We start from the raw sequence: 19664 nt of genomic DNA, 5'->3' as shown, positions 1-19664 counted from the left end.
GCATATTGTTAAAGCAACATGTGAGGTGATGTGGCCGGGGGAGTGAGGAGCCTGTAGAGGTCACCGTTTCTCCACCGAGGCTTTCCCACTCTGAGCCCAGAGCCTGCAGCTGCGGTTACTGTCTTCTGCTGAAACTGCATGTCATGCAACTGAGTGACTTCCAGTAACTTCTTATGTTCTCTGGGGCATTTTCTTGATAAAATTGATGGAAAGCCAAAAATTAATAACAGCGTTTCACTCACCGTGATATTTTTACGTTTCCCAAAGTGTACTTTAATTTCATGCAAGACAATTGTTTGCAGTAATGCCAACTGTTTATTGGGGACATATCTCGCTGTAGAATAACTAGTCTGTAAGAGATAATAAAGCCAACATCATTATCTAAACATCATGAGGGATGGAGAAATATATCTGGGTAATCAAGGCATTCTCATTAATAAACATGGCTCAGGAATAAAGTTTTGTTTTGGATAACCAGAAATCTAAGTGTGGCCTAGCTGGTTGAGGTTGAACTATATTTAGGTATAGCTAGATTGAGGAACAGCAGTGTTAGAAGTGTTCATGATGATGATTAGAGTGTACTTGACTTATTATAATGCTGGAAGAGAAGCAGAGTAGTCAGAATGTCTGCAAGAGAGGCAAAATGTAGTGCTTAGTTTTGCCTAAAGATTAACTGCACTAAATTAGGGAAGTCAAAAGGGGAGCTTTGGCACTGAGTGATCTTGTTTGTGTTAGTCATATTTCTGCAGAGAGTAGGCTTGGGGCCTTCCTGGTGCTGAGAAATCTCAACCCTGGCTGGTATTTAAACATGAGGTGTTCCCTAGCATAGTGCCATCCCCGGAGTGGTACTGGCACACACAGAACATACGTATCATCGGAGGCCTGAGCGGGGGCCTGCTGGAGGGAGGGGAAAGCTGATCTGTCCAGTCTCACATTTTGCATCTCAGACTAGCACGCTGGGCTTCCATCTTACCCTCTCTGCAACTTACTCATTGGCAGGGCATAACCACCCCCGCAGGGTCCTGTGCCAGCTCCTACACTTGAAAGAGATACCTCACAGAAAGCTTTGTCCACTCTTCATGGATGCTTTCAAAATACTAAGTAATAATATAACAGCTGATACAATAATTCAGGTATTTTATTCTATTTCCAATACAAGCCACGATGTTATCCTAACACTATAGTACTATTTCCTCAAGCATAAACAAATGAAGATCGTGTTAAGCGCCGCACCCATACGATGCAAAATGTTCTTTTTTCTGAAGATTAGTGTGTACTTTTATGAAGTTCCCAACCTGGGGTAATTGTAAATGGATAATACACATCTGCAAAGTGCCACTGATGGCTGTAAATGCTGATAGAGCAGGCCATCTATCTGGATCGAATTGTAGGAACGAGGCTTAACGTACATAACTCAGCCAAAGTGAGGATTAGGATTGTTTTTCAGTTTACCATGCATGTATTAGAGAAGTTTAAGAAGAATGACCAAACTACTTAGAAACCATTTTTTGTCATTTAGATTTTTGAATAATTAGATTTAAGTATGTTTCCAAAGTTCTTCATGGAATTACTTGCCAGGTAGTTTTCTGAGAAGCAACATAGTGAAGGTAGAAAGAAAAAAAGCTTTCTTGTTTGGCTTCACAGAGATAAGGAAAAGCAATGTTCTTGTTTCAGAACGTTGTAAATAAAAGTTGGTTTGAAACAAACAGAAAAATGTTAGTAATGATATCATGAAATACATTTTATTTGCTGTAATTTTCATAGTGCAAAGTAAAGAAAAGAAATAGTAAAATTTTTGTGTCTAAGTGATGACTATTACTAGTTATTTGTTTCTATACATATTTATTCTGCGAAAGCCTTTACTGTCACAAGCTTAATTTACATTTAAGAACTAATTTTCCTATTAATCTATTGACTAAACCTGTGTGGACACTAATACTGATTTTACTAATGAGGAGATACCATTTTCCAATTCCTTGGCTTAAAGTTGTATCAGTGTCATGATTTTTATAATAATTATCATTTTAGAAGTTTAAATGTGTCCTTTCAGACCAATGCTAATAGAAAGCAGTTATGGCAAAATGCTAGCCCTCATATCATTAGCATAAAATGTAAATTATGTAAAAGTATTAAGTTACTAAATGCTGAGGCAGCTTCAAGGATCAGCAAAACCAAATGGAGAGAGGGCCAGGGTTTTTCTCCAAAATGGGCAGATTTTTTTTTCCATTTTAAACCAAACAAGCCCTTGTGGTTTTGAGTCAGGAACATACACTCTGTCAGTGAAATCTTACAGAGGGAAATACTTTATAGAATCTAATCTTAACTGTTGAAGACCAAGATCCTTGTTACATCCCCTGTACTCATCAGGCTAAGCTTACTGGCAGCATTACTCCCAGAAGGTGAATATGGTGGTGCCACTAGATCTCCCACAGAAGCCTTTTGGCCAAATTTGCTTTGTAGATGTAGAGTAATTTGTGAAAAGCTATTCTGAATTTACACCAGTACGCAAGCAGAATTTTGTTCTTACTGATTATAAAATACTGTAGATACAAATAGAGACTAATGTGACTTTGAAAGGAAATAATGTTTTGCCACATCATAAACCAGTTTTAATTGCTGTTATTTATTAAGTTATTACAGTTAGATGTCAAGCATCAGACACAGTACAGACTTTTAACAAACAATATCTTGCTGATGAAGTCTACACACACACACTTTGAAATTTTGCCCTTTCTGAGGAATCCATTTACAGTAAAATGTATATAAATTTTATTTATTATGTCAAAAGAATTTTCAAATCTATTTATTTTAGTTCCACAGCTGTTTTTTTCTGAACTTGAAGAAATATAAAGCTTATTTCAATTCAGTGTGGAAAACAATTTTTTTTTTTGTTCTGGTAAGAAAAATTATGTTATAATTTCTCTGTAAAAAAATACAGTATGTCTTCTGAGTTGATGATGATAAGCTTTAGTTTCTAAAGCTTATCACCATCTTTTTACTTACCACCAGCAGCAAAAAGATACTGTAGTCTTGCAAGTGGGAGAGAAGATATCAGTGAATAGGGGCTCAGTTAATTCCCTCTTTAAACCTTTTAGGGGGCAATTGAAACAGTTCAGCCTGGCTGAATCTAATTGGTCTTCCTGATAGACTTCTTGTAATACAACGGAGAAGATTCCCTGCATCTGTTGCCTTCTCCACAGCTGTAATTTCAGGCCTCCTTAAGCGCTTTTTTTTTTCTTCATAATATTCTAGCTTTGTTTCTAGTTTCTCTGTCTGTTTACCTCGAAAATGCTTCCTGTATTCCCTGCTCTCTGAGCTTGGGAAGGTGGCTATTACATTGTGAGTCCTTTAGGTTTTTTTTATTGCCATAGTTTTTCAGAAGACTGATAATAATTAGCACCATTTAAAAAAATTCTGTGCAAGCTTATTTGTGACCCTTGAGTGACTGTAATTCCTACATTACTTCTTTACTTCTCAATTTTTCAATAGCATTGTTCACTGCAGTATGGAAAAGCAAGGCAACTTGGGATTAAGAAAGATTGCCTGGCAGTGCTGGTTTAGCTTGTCTTCATTACTTTTTCTTTGTCTAGAATTTAATATTTAGAGAAGTAGTAAGTTGATTTCGATTATTTCATATTAAATGACTAAAATAATAACTTTCATTTAAATTCTACTTGTCTTACTATTCATATATCTATTACCAGTACATCTTCACTATCCTGTCTAAGTTTCCCCATCTTTCATAGTCTTTAGACAATTCAAATTACTCAAGAGGCTTGCTTGTAACCACATTTTTTTGGTATTTTTTCCATCCTGATCAACTAGTTAAAATCATCTTGGATTTTTACTGGCGTTCAGTTTATGTTTGTTGTACATCAGTTCAACTTTCCTAGAAAATCATAGGCATGTAATTGTTTCTTTCTTATTAGTGTTTTAATCTGTTTGCTTACTTGGCGAGTATCTTTTGTTCAGTTTCACAGTATTTCTCATTGCTAGAGGGTTTTCTGAGGCATGTAGAGTTGATTCTTTCACATGTTATCTCTTCTTTCCAGTTCTGACAGCTTCTTGTATGTCAGGATCTGGATTCCTGCACCTCACATTAGTTCCAATTCAGCAAAGTATATAATTATACATGTAACTATAGAGAGGTGCCTCAGTGGAGTGTAAGTCTGACTCCTAGAAACTTTAGTAGGACATTAGCACCTCCTATCTTTTTCTGAATTATGCTTTGGTGTTAAGGAATTGATTAATTGGAACACTGAATCAGGACCTCAGCTATTCTCCTGTCTGACTCGGTGAGAAATGCCCTTGTTGATTTGGATAGTTCCCTAAATCACAAAGTCCTGACAACTCCTCCAGATTCATGGTGTTTGCTTTCCTTGGCATATCCCAAAACATCCTTCTCTGTTCAGCTGCACCTGTGATATTCCAGCAGCTCTCTTTGTTCCCAAGCCATTATGTCTTCCTACTCAAATTTCCATTCAAAGAGTGATTCATGCAGCAGGGGAAAGGCATGACCTAGCTGCCCCCTCAGTTTCCATCGCTTTGCAAATCATGTGCAGTCTCATCTGAACCGGAGCTTTCATTTCAGACTTCTCTATTCCCATTCCTGAAACTGATTCTTTTATTCCTTACCCCTGTAGTCTGCACTGTGAGGGGAGAAATGTTTGCTGCATAAGGAGGCTTTTTTTTTTAAACTTGCTTTGGTCACAGGAGCAATGAAAACACATCAGCATGGATTTTCTTTCCCCTAGGAATACCTTTTCTCACAGTCGTTGAATATATATGGTTGTTACCTGTGCTGTAACTACTCTGTGGACGAAGCACAAGCTTGACTCATTATACCAGCATCCTTTTTTTCTAATAATAGCTTTCATACTCTGAGTGTTTGGTTCCGATGTCCAGCTGGAGAGAATTGCACACCTCCACCAACAGTCTTTACAGGAGCTGCATGCTCTTCAGTCATTCTTTCTAATACTTTTGATGTCTTCCATTGTCCCCTGTGCTACTTTCTTCTTAATCCTTTGAATATTACTGCCTTATGCCTTTTTTAGTCTCCTCTTCCACCATTATTCCTCTTCCTCCTCCTCATCAACCCACTCGTTTACAACTTCGGTCTCCTTTACTGTGCAGTAGAAGCATTCCCTATTTGAGAAAGCTTTTAAGGTTTGTTTTTGTTTGTTTTTTTTTTTTTTTTTCCTTGCCTAAATAGCAGTTCTGGGTTTACAAGACTCTCAGAGTTAAATTGTGTTCTCTGAGACTTCTGGGACTCCTGCCAGGTGACGTGGAAGATGCTGAAGAGGCATCTAGATCCATTGTAGTCTACCTGTAGGTATATTTTCTGCTGTTATGGTTCCCAGTGAAACAAACTCTTTGGCTCAATATGTATAGCATAATAGTACACAGAATAGTAATATGCCTGCTAGGGATTTTAGGAGACCCAGATTAAGGAAAGAATAGTGATTTTTAACAAGTACTTGCGCAGTGAATTAGCTACAACACGTAAAGAGATGAGCTAGAGAATCAACCTTCTTTTTTCCTTGTGTCACAAGACATAGGTAAAGCTTAGTTTCAACTAAAAGTTAATGTAGCATCATGAAAATGGGATCAACATGACATTAAGAAATGAAAGAAGGGATATTGTAGTGACAGCTTAAGCTATATTAGTACCTTCATGTTTAATTCAATAAAATATTACTACATAAAATTTATCTGAAGCAGCCAGAGCTTGCAATAGAATTCAGAGCAAACCTCCTAGAGAGTATACATGGCTACGGCATGCTTGCTAGAAATATTGGGAAGTTTAGCTTAATTGTAGCAGATTACATCTCAGATTTGCACTTTCCATACTGTTTTGGTTTGGTACCTATATTACTTTCTTTTTGAATCTTTTAAATCAAAACCTATTAAACATCTTTTGTGTTCTATAGGCTTGCTTTTTGTTAGTTTATTTTACAACAGGTTGCATTTATGTTATCTACATGTGACTTTCAGTTTTGCATGGATTGGCATCAAAACCACCAAGATGGTAGTTTGTTCCCTCTTCCCCTCTTTTACTCACTGGCATAATTTCCATCCAACAAAGCTTTTCAAAAATAAGGAAGGAAAAGGCCTTCCTGTACAAGCTTCCTGTGAATCCTATCCAGATATAAAGGACTTGTGTAAAAGCTTGGCAGGCAATCCCGGCATATGCCACTTAGTGACTTCCTTATTTTATGCTATCATGCCACGTACAGCAAATGGCTCTGAAAATCAGAGTAATTTCCATTCATTTTCAAAGAAGAAATTTTAAATGGTAAATTTCCTATCTGTGTATAACGCCCACATTTTAAATTAAAAGTTTTGAATGCTGACAGCATTAGTCATAGGAAATCCTGTATGAACATCCAGCACTTAAGTTGGACCTTCCCCTAGATCGCACCATAGAAGGAGTTTACAGGAAAACGTTCTGCTACTCTTAAATACTGCGTTGATTTTTAACCTTTTATATGCCATTGCATCTGGCATGACAGTGCTTTTTTTCTAGAGCCCATTTCCTATTTTCTTGTGATTGAAATGGTATTGAAAAACTATATATTTCAATGCTAAAATTTTCTGTATTTTAATAGTATACCAGTAGCATTCTATAGATATATATGTATGTGTATACATCCCTCCCATGAACACCAACAATCTTCAGTGTATGCTATTCAGAAGAAAACTAATTTGAAGAAAAAATATTGTTTTAGAATATTCTATTGAATATAAAGGAACCAAGTGCTTCTAATAGCAGGATGTAGAATTTCTTTATAGTTGCATATATATGGTTAATTCTCATACCAATATATTGCATAAAATACTATATACAGTATAAGTATTTTAAAATATTCGGTGCAAAAAAAAGATTGGTGTTCACAGAAACACAGAGCTTTGATAAATAGGCTTTGCTGTGTGCAGTTGTGCTGGTTAACCCATTACCTTTCCCACCTTCTGCCCCTACCGCTCCCAGAGACAGGGCAGTAGGCGGGGATATGTGCATCCAGCTCAGCTGATCCACAGCACAGTGGCACAGGACGCTGCCATCAATGTGTGACCTTACGGAGGGGATAGCAGAGACCTGTCACCCATCCTCTTCTGCAGCTGTCATTAGAGGGTGGCCATCACTGTCAAGCAATGTAATAAGCAATTGGCCAAGGTAAAAATTTAAGTTAGGTGTATCAGCTTACATTCGTTCTCTGTTCTTGAGATACATACTGTCTTGGATAAAGGTGAGGCAAAATAGCAGGTTACCACAGACAGCAATTTGCATGCACCTTAGGCACTATGGTAGTAGTCTGTGAATGGCAGAGGGACTACCCTTGTGCTCAGAGGAGGATTTACTGGACATGAACTTCAGTGTCAGCAGTATGTTACTATCCTAAAGAACAGACTCGTACCATGATGCTGAGAGGGCAAATATATTAATAGTCACATGTTAATTATCAGCTTCAAACAAACTGTATAGCTCAGTAAAAATAGAAAGCTAAAAAAGCCAACATAACTTTGTAAATTAAACCATAACATGGTCAAGGCATGAAAGTAACATATACAGCTTTGTTGCACAGAATCATTTTCATATTACATGGGTGAACCAACTTTGATAGTTTCTTTGACTTTATTTAAAAGGAGCCATCCCACAATGGACATTAGATCTCTTTGAAAAAAAAAAACAAACTAGTTATCATTTTCATTTAGTGGGAAAATCCCACACATGTTGCGTTACTGTGGAACAGCTGGCTTAAATTAAGGTTTCAGACTTAAAGAAGGAATCCCAGAGCATAAAGTATCAAACAATAGCTAAATTCAAGATTAGGATGAGGCTTGTGATGTTAGGCATGGCAAGCATATATTAGGCAAATGAAACTAAAAGAATCATAGTTTTTTTGTAATGTGGTAAATCGTAGTACTCCAGGTTTAGATCAAAATACAGCAATGTTTAAATATAGTTTAATGTAGTTTAATAAATGAATCAAAATATATTTTAATATATCATTGTTCATAGGTGAGAGGCTTTAGATTATGCAAATACTGATGGATGGCAATAAAAGAAATAGAAAGCCATTAAAATTTCTTGGTATTTGAGAGCTCTACTTCTATTCTGACTTCTCATGAATTTAAAGAGCCTTTCATATATTTTTGGAGCTTCATCATTGTAGATAATCATTTTGGTGATAAGTTTTACTGGCTACATGGAGAGTTTCTGTTTCTTCTCAACCTATACTTATAAAATTTCTCTTTTTTAACTCATAGACTCATGGAGTCATAGAGTCATTTAAATCAGAGTGTAGATCTCTGTGAAATCAGTATTATTCTGAAGATCCAAACCAGAGGGAGGATTTAGGCCAAGACATAGTTCTTTGGTTTGGGGCTTTCGGTTTTATTTTTTAAGCCAAGCCCTGAACTGCCTGGAAAAGGAGAATTAAGTTCAGTATTTCTCTTCTGCACTGTAGATCTCCCTTGTGCTTCACACAACCAGCAGTTACGGAAAATCATGTGTGGTACTATGAAGTAGCTCCTTACGTAAAGCTGTAGGTGGAATTTCAACTCGAATTCGTTACTTATTGTGCTATTGTCTGATGTGATATCAGCTGAACCCCAGAAACACTGAGGAATCTGGTTCTATTTTTGTACCTTAATTGCTAGGTCTTGCTTGTTCCTGTTTCTATACAGTTGTGCAAGATAAGGAGTTTTATTTCTTCTTAATGCCCTTAGATCACTATTGCCACCACAGAAGTTAGACCCTTCTAACGAGGCAGGGAAAGGGTGAGATTGTTAGTGGTGTGCTTTCACAGACTGATGAGCCTACACTTCTGTGCTATGATGGGCAATGTATTCCCAAAGGGGATAAGGTTAGCTTTTTCTTCTTAGATCGGACTGTGGGTGTGTCAAAACACTTAGAACTAAATTTCAGGAGAGAATACCATTAGAAAGGCTACAGAAAATCAGGCAGCACTATTCTTCAACTGAGCTGCTGGTGTTCCTAATTTGCAACAGATTTGGGAATTGAGCTGTTTCTAACAGAAAAATAACAACTTCGTAAGATCTTTCCTTCCCTGAGCTCATTACATTGTTGCTTTTGTCACCATACTTTGTCATTGTTACCTTTAGAGTTTGATTGGAAAGGGAACTGGCTTTGCTAGTAGCAAATAGATATTATAGATACCAACTGTGAGAGCATTTTGTTAACCAAGTTGCCACATTCAATACACAGGCACATAACCATGGAAGTAACAACAATTAACATTAAGTTAAAACCCAAGCCTTTCTTATATTGCCAGTCTGGCATTTCCTGTCCAGTGAAAAACACAGAAGCAATTTCTGCACATAAGAATGATAATGCAGTGAACAGAGGGGGCCAAGGAAATAGCTTGAAACTAATTTTGGGTGTGGTAGTATATTTTGTAAGTAAATTCAAAACAGACATGGAAGCCAGTATCAGGAACATGTGCAAGAAATTCCATTTATAAGACTTTGAATAATAACCTCACTGCCCTCTTAAATAATTTTAAATATATATGCATAAACTTAGTCATCTAACAAAAACAGTTTCATAAGCAGGTATACTAAGGACTCACAGTTCTTGTTCAAGTTAATGGGTGCATGAAAAATGTTCACTGCGAAAGTCAAACCTTGTTTTATAGGTTTGTCCATATGGGAAGTTGAGCTTGTTTAACCAAAAGTGTGAATTCAAATTAAGTTAGTAAAACTGGTGCAAAATCTGCCTGGGCATTTTTGTAGTGTAATTTAAATTGGGAAGAATGAATTTAAGACTTCTGACTCAATCTGTGGTAATTTGAAGATTGCTGGTGAGCATTTCTTTCAGAAGATCCCTACTGCTTGTACCTGCATTTATGTTCCAGCTCCCCTATTGCCCCCCATCATTTCAGGTGTTTGTAGAGCTGGTTAGCAGAATAAGGGAAGCAATGCAGATTAAAATAAGTATCCTGCAATATTCCAAAAAGCACTACCAGCACAAATGAGGGAGTGGAAAAGAAGAGGCAAAGGAGGAGGGAAAAGGTGGCTGCTTTGGCTGGCTCCGATGTGAAAAAAACGCTTACACACATCAAAGCTGAGCTCCCTAAGGCCAGGAGGCGGATCTGCCAGTGCTCGCCTGGCAGCACCAGCCCTTGTAGCAGTAGTGGCCAACTGTTTAGCTACGGCAGTCCACAAACTGGCATATAAACTTAAACTGCTTTATTGGTAGCTTCTTAAAACACCGCAGCTAAAGCTACTCGAGGTCATGCAGCAAGACCCCAGGTTATATCAAAAAAGAAAGATAGTGCATACTTGTGTACTAGTTTGAAACAATCAGTTTTAAAGAGCTAGAGCTATGTAACTTTCTAATGAAAATAAAAGTTTAGTCTAAGGCTAAGCAAATTCCTGATAAGAAAAAAAATCTCTTGTTTTTTGCCCTTGCTCATTTTCTTTTTCTTTCTTTCTGCTCTGGAAATTCTGACATCTCTTTCCCAACGTAAGAAGATACTATGATTTTTAAACATGTTTTCTTTCCAATATTTATCAGTGGCCCACTTTCCAAAACTGATACATCCGGCATTTAGGACTTGTGCTACTTTTTGGTAACTGTTCATCAGTATTTTTAGAAAGATTCAAATTGGTCAACTTTATTGTTACTTCTGCAAAATTACACAGAAGCAAAAGCTGTCAATAGTTGTGAAGCTTAGTCAGGGGCACTTCCCAAAATATACTAAGCTTAGGTGGTTTTGGGAGTGCAGAAATGTGAAATAAAATTCAGAAGTCTCTAACCAAGCTAATGGATTAAAAGCACAGATAAATCTGCATAGAGAAAAGCAGCCTGCTTTTTCACAGGTCACAGCCCTGAAAACTGATGTACTGGGAAATTAGAGAAAGATGTGCTGCTACCTGCAGTGCTGCACTGGAAAGATACTGGTTAGAAATCTCTGCTTCAAGGAGAAGGAACCTGGGCAAAGACCACTAAATTCTGCTTATGTTCCATCATTTAAAGATGGAAACTTTGCTGTTAACTTTTCACGGCTTAGCCTTGGTCAGTAACCTTGTTGCAGGCTAACTGTAGACTCTTGTACTGTCGGTCCTGAAGTCAGCTATAGTTACTGTATAGCTTTACATAGTTTTTATGTAATTTTGCATATAAAAGCACTTTGTTAACTAATTAGAATTTATATATTTAGAAATACTTTATCCGGTTCAGTCAGGAAGCAGGGAGAACGGACAATCTGTATGATAGCAAAGCCAAACAAGAAAACTAGAGATGGATTTTGCCTTGAGAATTTGGGTTCTTTTTCTCCCCTTCAGGTATTTGGGTCAGACACTTGGTGATTATTTAGCATGATAAAGATCATATCTTGATTGGGGCCCTGAGACAGGGTTCGTAGGAAGTCTTGTTTGTAATGACTTCTTGTAAGGAGTTTTGAACAGTTAATGTTTGGGCATACCTTAGTGTTTGTATAGGGAAAAAAGAGTGTACATTATGTATATGATGCAGTAGAGTAAAACTTTGCATACGGAAATTTGTTCATCACTAACATGTGGTGGATGTTTGCAGAACTTTTCTGTTTAGTAGAAGGAAGTGTCTCCTGATTCTAATCAGGTAATCATTACACCCTGGTTTCATCCTATCTGACTAGGGGCTCCTAAGTTAAAAAAAAAAGACTGCTGAGGCATAGGCATTTCCAATTAGCAATTCAGTTTACCAAAATCACTCTCTGAAGAGGCCTGCGCTTTCCTGTTAACTGTAAGGAGAAACCTGTGGTGCCTCCTAACCTAGATACCTTAGTTAGGTGTCAGAAGTTAAACTGAATAGATCCAGAGCTACATCTTTAAAGTGTTATGGCTTCATTTAAAAAGGAACTTTTTGTGTTTGACTTCTCAAGGTGAAAATAAAGCAACAACCAGAGCTTGCAAGGTGGGTGCAGCAGCTCACAATTTTTACTACTGTTAAAAGTTCTAAAACTACTTTTGGACACAAATGAACTTTTCATAGTTGCCAAGGTGCTTTGATTTGCGGGCACACAGAGGTCAGTAACTTTGAGAATTGCATCACTTGAAATAGGTAGGCTCCAATTTTGGTAGCGCTAGGCCATGCTTTTAAACCTATCAGTAATCCATTCAGTGGAGATTTGAAACTTCTTAAGTTATCTCTTTTCAATATGAGTGCTACGTGAATGGCTTTGTGAGTTTGAATAGCAACCTTGTCTGGATTATGCCTGCATCGTGCATGTTTTCATGACCTGTTATCTGAGACATGAAAGGCATGATAACAGCAGACATCTAAAGTCATGCCCACTCATTCATCATCGTGGATGAGAATTCAGAAAAATATCCGTGGACGCTCCGTTTTGAACCTTTAGTGTGCTCTGGAATAACTGTGGTTATTCTATGGCTAAAATGATGCAGGTTCTCTCTACTCATTGCAGTGATTATTTTAAGAATTCAGGGAAACTGTTAAAATTAATCATTTTAGTACATTTGCATGATAGCGGGTTTCATCTGAAGACATTTCTGGCTACTACATCATCTGAGCACAGGCTCCTGTTGCATGCATCTGTGCAGCTTGTTCCAGGACTGTTTGCTTTTGAGCTCCATCTGCTGGAGTTGTGTCCTGTTTCCCACATCTTTGGTGTTATTATGCTGCCAGGTTTCACAGGAATTGGTTTTAATTTCAAAGAGAATAAGGAACAAAGTTCACAGTTCAGAGGAACCTCTAGCAAGTCTCTGGTCCTTTTGTTTAAGGAATCAGCCTAAAGATTGCTTGGAGAATACAAGGCTCAAAACACAAAATAATTGAGAGACTGAGGAAAATATTAGTTCTTCCTCCACTTTTGTTTTACAGAGTTAGTTTCTAGGTATTTTATAGAGATTTGGAGTAATCAGGTCCTATAAAGTTCTGTATGAGATTTCAAAAATAGGTCACTCACTTTACTCATTTTTCTGAATTAGGTTTTTGTTTTGTTTTCCTCTAATGTCTGTTGTTACTCTATAACTAAGAAAATTAGCAGTGTTTTCAATATTTAATTAACTTTTAAAAAAGCCATTCTTCCCCATTGTAACTGTGTTTCTAGTATTTCAGAATATTTAAGGACAAAAGAGACCGTGATGAATGTCTAATTTGATTTTTGTAGTTCCATTGTTCCTTAACAAAAATGTACGGCAAAGAATAATGTGCAAAATTGGAAAAGAGGGCCCTGCTGTGCAAAACCACTCCAAAACTGTTGAAGTAATCAGAGGCTTTCACGGTAAATTATATGATGACTTTCTACAAGTTTTCTTTGTAAGAAGCACCATTCTCTGTTCAGAGGATATATTATAATGTTCATGTCAACAATAATGTATATGTGTAGAATTAGGATTGCCACCAGTCCTTGGGTGCAGACACTTGTGTTGGCAGTGCGTGTAATTCTAAAGAACAAGCACTTCTCTGGAAGAATTACCTTCTCAAAAAGCAAACCACCTACATTTTGAATTTTTCTTTTCTTTAGTTGGAAGACTAATGCTATCTTCCTCCTCCCTGTCCCTAAGCTAATGCTAGATGTTACTAAGGTATATTCTGTTTCATAATGGGTTTGTGTATATGGTAATTTCAGATATTATTTCCTTGCTGTCCATCTGCCTGTTAGCAATATTTTTGTTTGCTTATGATGCTTGCAACTTTTTTTTTCTACACAGCAAACTTTGCCTGAACTGGTTTTAGTTTCTTGATGTGGGTAACTGTGCTGTTATACCTAAGCCTTGGGAATAGGGGTAGAGAGGAAAAGATGGAAACAGAGAAAGCGCTAGGCTTGATATTAAAGATAAGTGTTCTTTTTTTTTAGTTCTGCCTTGTACGTCTCATGGACATCGTACACCACACTCCGTGGTGTACTCCACCAATGCCCAAGCTTGTTCCAGCCTGAGCTGGTCCATCTGCCTCCGTGGTCTGTTCAGTAACGCTGCCCGGGCTAATAACCCCAGAGCCTCGGTCAGGGTTATTCACTCAGGCAGAGCACCGTGCTGATCCAGCTCTATAACTTCCAATTTTGCCGCTGGTTCAGGCTCCACACTCCACCATGCAGTGTCCATACGTGGTGTGTGATACTAGATAAATGATGTAAGCCTGCTGGACAGTAACCTGGGTGTCTGTAAGTTAGATTCTTTGCTTCCTACAGAGTTGTGGGGATAAGATCATTAATGCGTGTGCAGCGATGTACTTCATTGAAAGGCCTATTTACTTTTTCAGAAAGTAATTATTGTAATGGATTTCTGAGGCTTCTGCATGGGACAAAACTGCCAGTCATTTTTCACATAGGTTTGGAGAGATATTGTCTGTATTTCTTGACGGCTTTCTATAAAATGGAAAGATAGCTAAGGCATCTCTTGGTCGCTAGAACTTCATTGTTAAATGGGTATGCGCTGCCTTATGCTGGTATTTAAAGTGCCATGTTTTGAGGTCAGTATTTTTTAGACCTACAGAGACATAGGCAATTCAAGGATGGCGACTCCATTAGTAACTGCTACTGTGTTCTGAGATTGAAACTGGCTGGTATGTAACTCTTTCTCACTGTAGAATAAGTTAGATTGCTACTGTTATTTCTGTAATGACAAGTACTTTGGTTGAACCCCTCTTGTAGCTCACTTTTTGGGTTTTGTTGGTTTTAGTACAGACCCAAATTCTAATTAATATTTCTGTCCCAAACATGTTGTTCTGATTAGAGGCTCTTTGCCTAGGCATTTCTGTGTAGCCTGCCCTGTTTGAAACCCTGCCTTTTTCTGACTTCACTTCCTGAATCCGTTGACAACACTCACAGCCAAACAAAATACATGTTCACAATGCTGTTATTTGCAAAATATTCCCTTGTGAGTACAGCTGGGGCAACAAAAAGAGAGTTTCTCTCTGAATCTCAAAGAGAACTGACTATTCCTTATAGAAGTAAGGCACATAGTGTATTAGGCAATTTTAATCTCGGCAGTTAAGTAAGTGTTAAAACTTTGCATTTCACCACATACAAATGCGTGCACGTCTTTCACTACAGTTGTGCTTATTGATCACCGAGTGATCTAGGAATATAGTAAGAGTGCTGAATTTTAGTCTATGCTGAAGTGAACTAGATAGCAACAGGCTCATAGTCCACTACGCTGTTTACAAAACAGATGAGGTGGAGGGAATATAAACTTACTTTGCCCTGTCTTAGGCCTGATCCTCAAAGAGATGTGGGACCAAAGAAAAAGGGTTCATCTAAATCGCCCCTCTTCTCCTTGTGAAACTGCATAACTGGCACTAAAAAACACCTTGCTTGATGATAGATTCTCTGACTGGATGCCAGTACCTCCTGAGCTGGACCAAGTCAAGTAACTCGTGTCACAGAAACCAACCCATCAGACGATGCCCACTTAACGAGCAATGCTATTACTCAGTAACTTTTTTGCCCGTGCTACAGAATGTCGCACTTGAGAGAGAAAACACATAACTGCAATGCTAAATGTCTGTGTGTGCGTATTAGGATAGGGTGGAGCAGACTGTCACTTAGCTGTATTTAATTAACATAGTATTTTATATAATGTATTTATTTTTTACATAATTAGGTGATTAAGCAAAATGCTTGCTAGTAACATCTATTCCATAACCCAGCACTGTTGAGAGTTAAACATGCACCTTTGCAGGTAATTAATCTCCTTGCCCTGCTTATTTTGCTAGTTGGCACTTGCTAAATCCCTGTAAAACCACACCCAGCAGTGCTGTGTATTATCCCTCTGCTGTCTATTCCTACATATGGTCAAAATCAACTTACCTTCCGGGTTGCTGACATCAGCAAAATGTACTCTTGGCAAACTACAGTATCCTCCTAGTAACCCTTTGTTTGGTTGGTGTTGTTGCAATTGTATTCCTCTGACAGCAGCAAACACCATCTAAACAGTGCCTACCTTGACACTTGGATTAATGTGTGGAAGGAGATTACCATATTATCATATTTTAATCATTAAAACAACCCCTCATATGATAAAATGCATAAAATGTGGGGGGAAAAAAAGTTAGAGGAAAGATACTTCTCTGCTTCCTGTAAGGAACTGACCCACATTAGTTGCAAGTTTCAGGGTATCATTTTGATAACAGTAAAGGTATATATATCCAATTATCTAGTCATCTTGTGAAGTGACCTTAAACAAGACTGTCACTTCAATCAAAATTATGCTTATTCCTATTTTAAGGAAAAAAGACATTTTTAAGACTGCCTGCTCTAAAACATTAGCATTCAGAAACAATGAATTTCTAATATTTTCTGGCCATCTTTTGATAGCATCTATTTCCTCTTAGCTGTTTGGCTCTAAACAGCAAGCAGGAAAACATCTGGTTTTCCTTCACATATATGCTTATTAAACTAAATTAATTTGGTACAGTGTTGAAAATCCTGGTATAATAATTGTTTCCCCGCCACCCCCGATGAGTTAAGTAGCATGTTTCTGAAGTATATATTTATATTATAGTTGTACTAAAACTCAAGATTATTTTCAAAAAATACATGGGAAGTGCCAGAGAAGTTGCTATTTTCCAGCAAGTTGCTGAAAACAAGCAACAGGAGTTGCTGTTTTTCAGCAAGTTGCTCTTTCCATTTCCCACTAGGTTCAGTTTTCCCAGCTTTTCTATTGCTAAAAAGTTTAGAAGCCATAGTTAACACCCAAAAGGGAAAGGATTTCAAGCTAGGGAAAGGGTTAGAAAGTTATTTTACTGTTGACAGCAGCATTGTCATAAATGTTAACAAACAAGGATCACCTCCTACCTAGGAAGGAACACAGGAATAAAGGTCGAGATTTCTATTTTTGAAGCCTACAGCATGTTTTGGGTTTGTGTTTTTTTTTCTTTTTTTTTTTAAATACAACCACTTGCTTTATCTTCTTCAGGGTATTAATTTAATAAAAAGCATGTCAGATCAAGTAGCCAGTTGTTCCAGTTATGGAGCAATTTCATACACGGGCTTTCTACCCCTCTTCAACCTGCTTGAAGTTAAGCTGTCTAAACTGGGCCACTAGAATATGGCAGGCAAGCTAGTCAGGTTACGATTGGGAACTACAACTTCAGGACAACTCAAAAAGTTGGATTAGTTTAGTGATCAGGATCTAGTTTCTCCCTCTCCTCCGCACACATTCTCCAGGACATGCCTGCAGTTACAAAGTAAGTTTAACATAGTCCCTACCCTTTAGAGTTCAGCATAAAGGGCATTTTCCCAACTCAGGTACTAGCAAAAAAAAAAGTGTGAGGGGGGAAATGCATTTTAATTATTTTATTTTTCTTAAATATAATAGAACCTTCTAGAATTTTTCCAGAAACAGAAACATTAAAAAATTATACTTTATTACAAATGGTAAACTCAGAGTGCTAAAAAAAAGCCTCTTATTTACAAACAATACTGGGCAGCGCCCAAATAAACAACATAAAAATAACTTACAAAGTCATGAAGTAGTTTATTGACATTAATCAACTTTCATAAAATAAAATAAAAAAAGATATGTACATACACAATTTACTTGAAGGCAGGCAGAATAGTTCTTTTTTGTTTATCAGCCTCCCACAAACCTCCCTCCCACTTTTTTTTTTCTTAAGGAATACTACATAAAGCAATCTAAAGTTTCTATTGCAGTTTAACCTTTAATACTGAATGATCATCGAATGTTAGGTCCATGCAGGTCTTGGTCAATGTTAAACGAAGATCTGACGTCTCATCTGAGCAGGAACAGCACTTCTTGGAGTGGTGCTGGCCGCTTCACTACTAACTCAAGCTGAAGGCTTGCCAGTCTTTCCACACATGCGCTTTGCAGAGCGCAGGCAGGACTCAGCCTTTCAGCTTTTACCATTAGCTTTATGCATCTGCCACTTTTGGTTTTTTTGTTTTAGTTATACCACAATTATCACAGTTCTCATTTAAGACAGTCTCTTCAAAACGTTTGCAACTGTTGTGTTAGCATTAGCTGGCACCCGCTGTTGACATGGTTCATGACCTTCTGCTTAAGCTGTGCAACCTGTTCTCTGAGCATGTTGGCAGTGGATGCCAGCTCTGAGTTCTGGGCTTTCAAAGTTTTCACTTTTTCTTCCAACCTGGCAATCCTTTCCAACTTCCTTTTCCGGCATTTGGATGCCGCAATTCTGTTTCTCATGCGTTTTCTCTCAGCTTTGATTCTCTCCTGTGACTCCATGTCAATAGGGGACAGGGGAGGAGTTTCCCCTGGCATTTCAGGTACAGTCTGAGGCTCTTCTTTCAAAGCCTGAAGCCTGGGATGCTGCACGGGCATCTGGGGGTTTATGTGATGCTGAGGTGCATAGCCCATGTTGTTCGCGTTGTAGCTAGGTGCGGAGTTGAGCGCGTTGGGGTTGAAGTTGCTGAGATTGGCGTACACCGGGGGCTCACTGTGCAAATTCGAATTGAAACTACTGTTGCCGGCCATAGAGGACACAGGTGCCATGCCGCTGTTAACAGGTTGAGCGGCGGAGGTAACGCTGGGCATGGTGTTCTGGTTGTGCAGTTCTGCCAGAGCTCTCACAAAGCCTTCCGCGAACCCCTCTTGCTCGTCGGTAACATTTTTGGGGCAGAGGAACTGTGTCGGGGTCGGCGTGGTGGTGATTAACCCGTTGCTGGACTGGATGATGAGCCGCTCCAGTTCAGGCGAGGCCAGTTTCAGGAGTCCCACGTCGGGGGAGGTGAGGATGTCGGCGTTCTTGTTCCTCAGGTGCGGCTTCAGGTTGCTGGATGGGTCGGACAGGTTCAGCGTCATGTTCTGCTTCAGCACTTTGGCGTTATTATATCCATACCCGGCGCTCTCCGGCGGCACGAAGCTGGCGTTCAGGGCATCCTCGTAGAAAGTAGGCTCCATCTTTGCACTCATAGAACAGAGTCCGCGGAGTGGCGCCGGGAGCTGCGGCAGCGCGGAGAAGCTGCCCGGCCGCCGCTTGCGCCCCGCTCCGCACGGCCACCCCAACCCTCCCGGCCGCGCAGGGAGGGGGCAAGGAGAGAGCAGAGCCTTACTTCTCGCCGGGGCGCGGAGGGTCCTCCCGGCGCGGGCCGGGCCCGCGGTCCCTGGGGCCGCCGCGCTGAGAGTCCGCCTGGCCTGGCGGGGCGGCGCGGGGCTTCGGCGGGGCGCCTCGCCGCCCTCCTCCTTCTCCTGCTGCTGCCGCCGCCGCGGGGCTGGGACGCTGCTCCGCCGCCACAAGTTGCTGCGAGTACTTTCCCCGCCTTCCTGCGCGCCCTCCCCGGCTCCGCGCTGGCCGCGGCCGCGCTGTGCCTGCTCCGCTCGCCTCCACCCGGCGGCCGGAGTCGCGCTGCCGCCTAGCCTGCCCGCCCCGCGCTCTGAGCCCGCTCCCGGCGTGGAGCCCTTCACTTATCAGCGACCGGGAGCCCGCTAAAAATAGCCCATGATGTCACCCCGCGGGCTCCCCATTGGCTGCCGCCGCCTCTCCCGGGGGAGGCGGGCCGCTGGCCCGGCCCGGTGCATATCAGCCGGTCGCCATGGCCACCCCGCCCCTAGAAGCTTCTCAGCGCCGGCGCGGGGCCTTGTGGGATGAGGTAATGCTGGCGGCGGCTCGGGGCATTGTGGGCTGACGTATTGTTTTTGAATATCTGGTTACCGCGTCCAGAGCGCGAGCGGGGTTGGCCGCCGGCGGCGCCTCCTTAACGGCCACGTACCAA

General features: G+C 39.8%; 1 protein-coding gene across 1 annotated transcript; it reads right to left on the bottom strand.

The window, feature by feature from the left end:
* Positions 1-17252: 17252 nt before the first annotated feature.
* JUN (Jun proto-oncogene, AP-1 transcription factor subunit) lies at positions 17253-19328 on the bottom strand. The gene has a single exon (XM_075155680.1). It carries the CDS (start codon positions 18862-18864, stop codon positions 17920-17922), a length of 945 nt encoding a protein of 314 aa, XP_075011781.1. The 5' UTR covers positions 18865-19328; the 3' UTR covers positions 17253-17919.
* Positions 19329-19664: the final 336 nt, after the last annotated feature.

Source organism: Calonectris borealis, chromosome 8 (assembly GCF_964195595.1).
Source record: "Calonectris borealis chromosome 8, bCalBor7.hap1.2, whole genome shotgun sequence".
NCBI lineage: Eukaryota > Metazoa > Chordata > Aves > Procellariiformes > Procellariidae > Calonectris > Calonectris borealis.
Note: the sequence above shows the minus strand (reverse complement) of the source record. Positions and strands in the feature narration are given on the sequence as shown.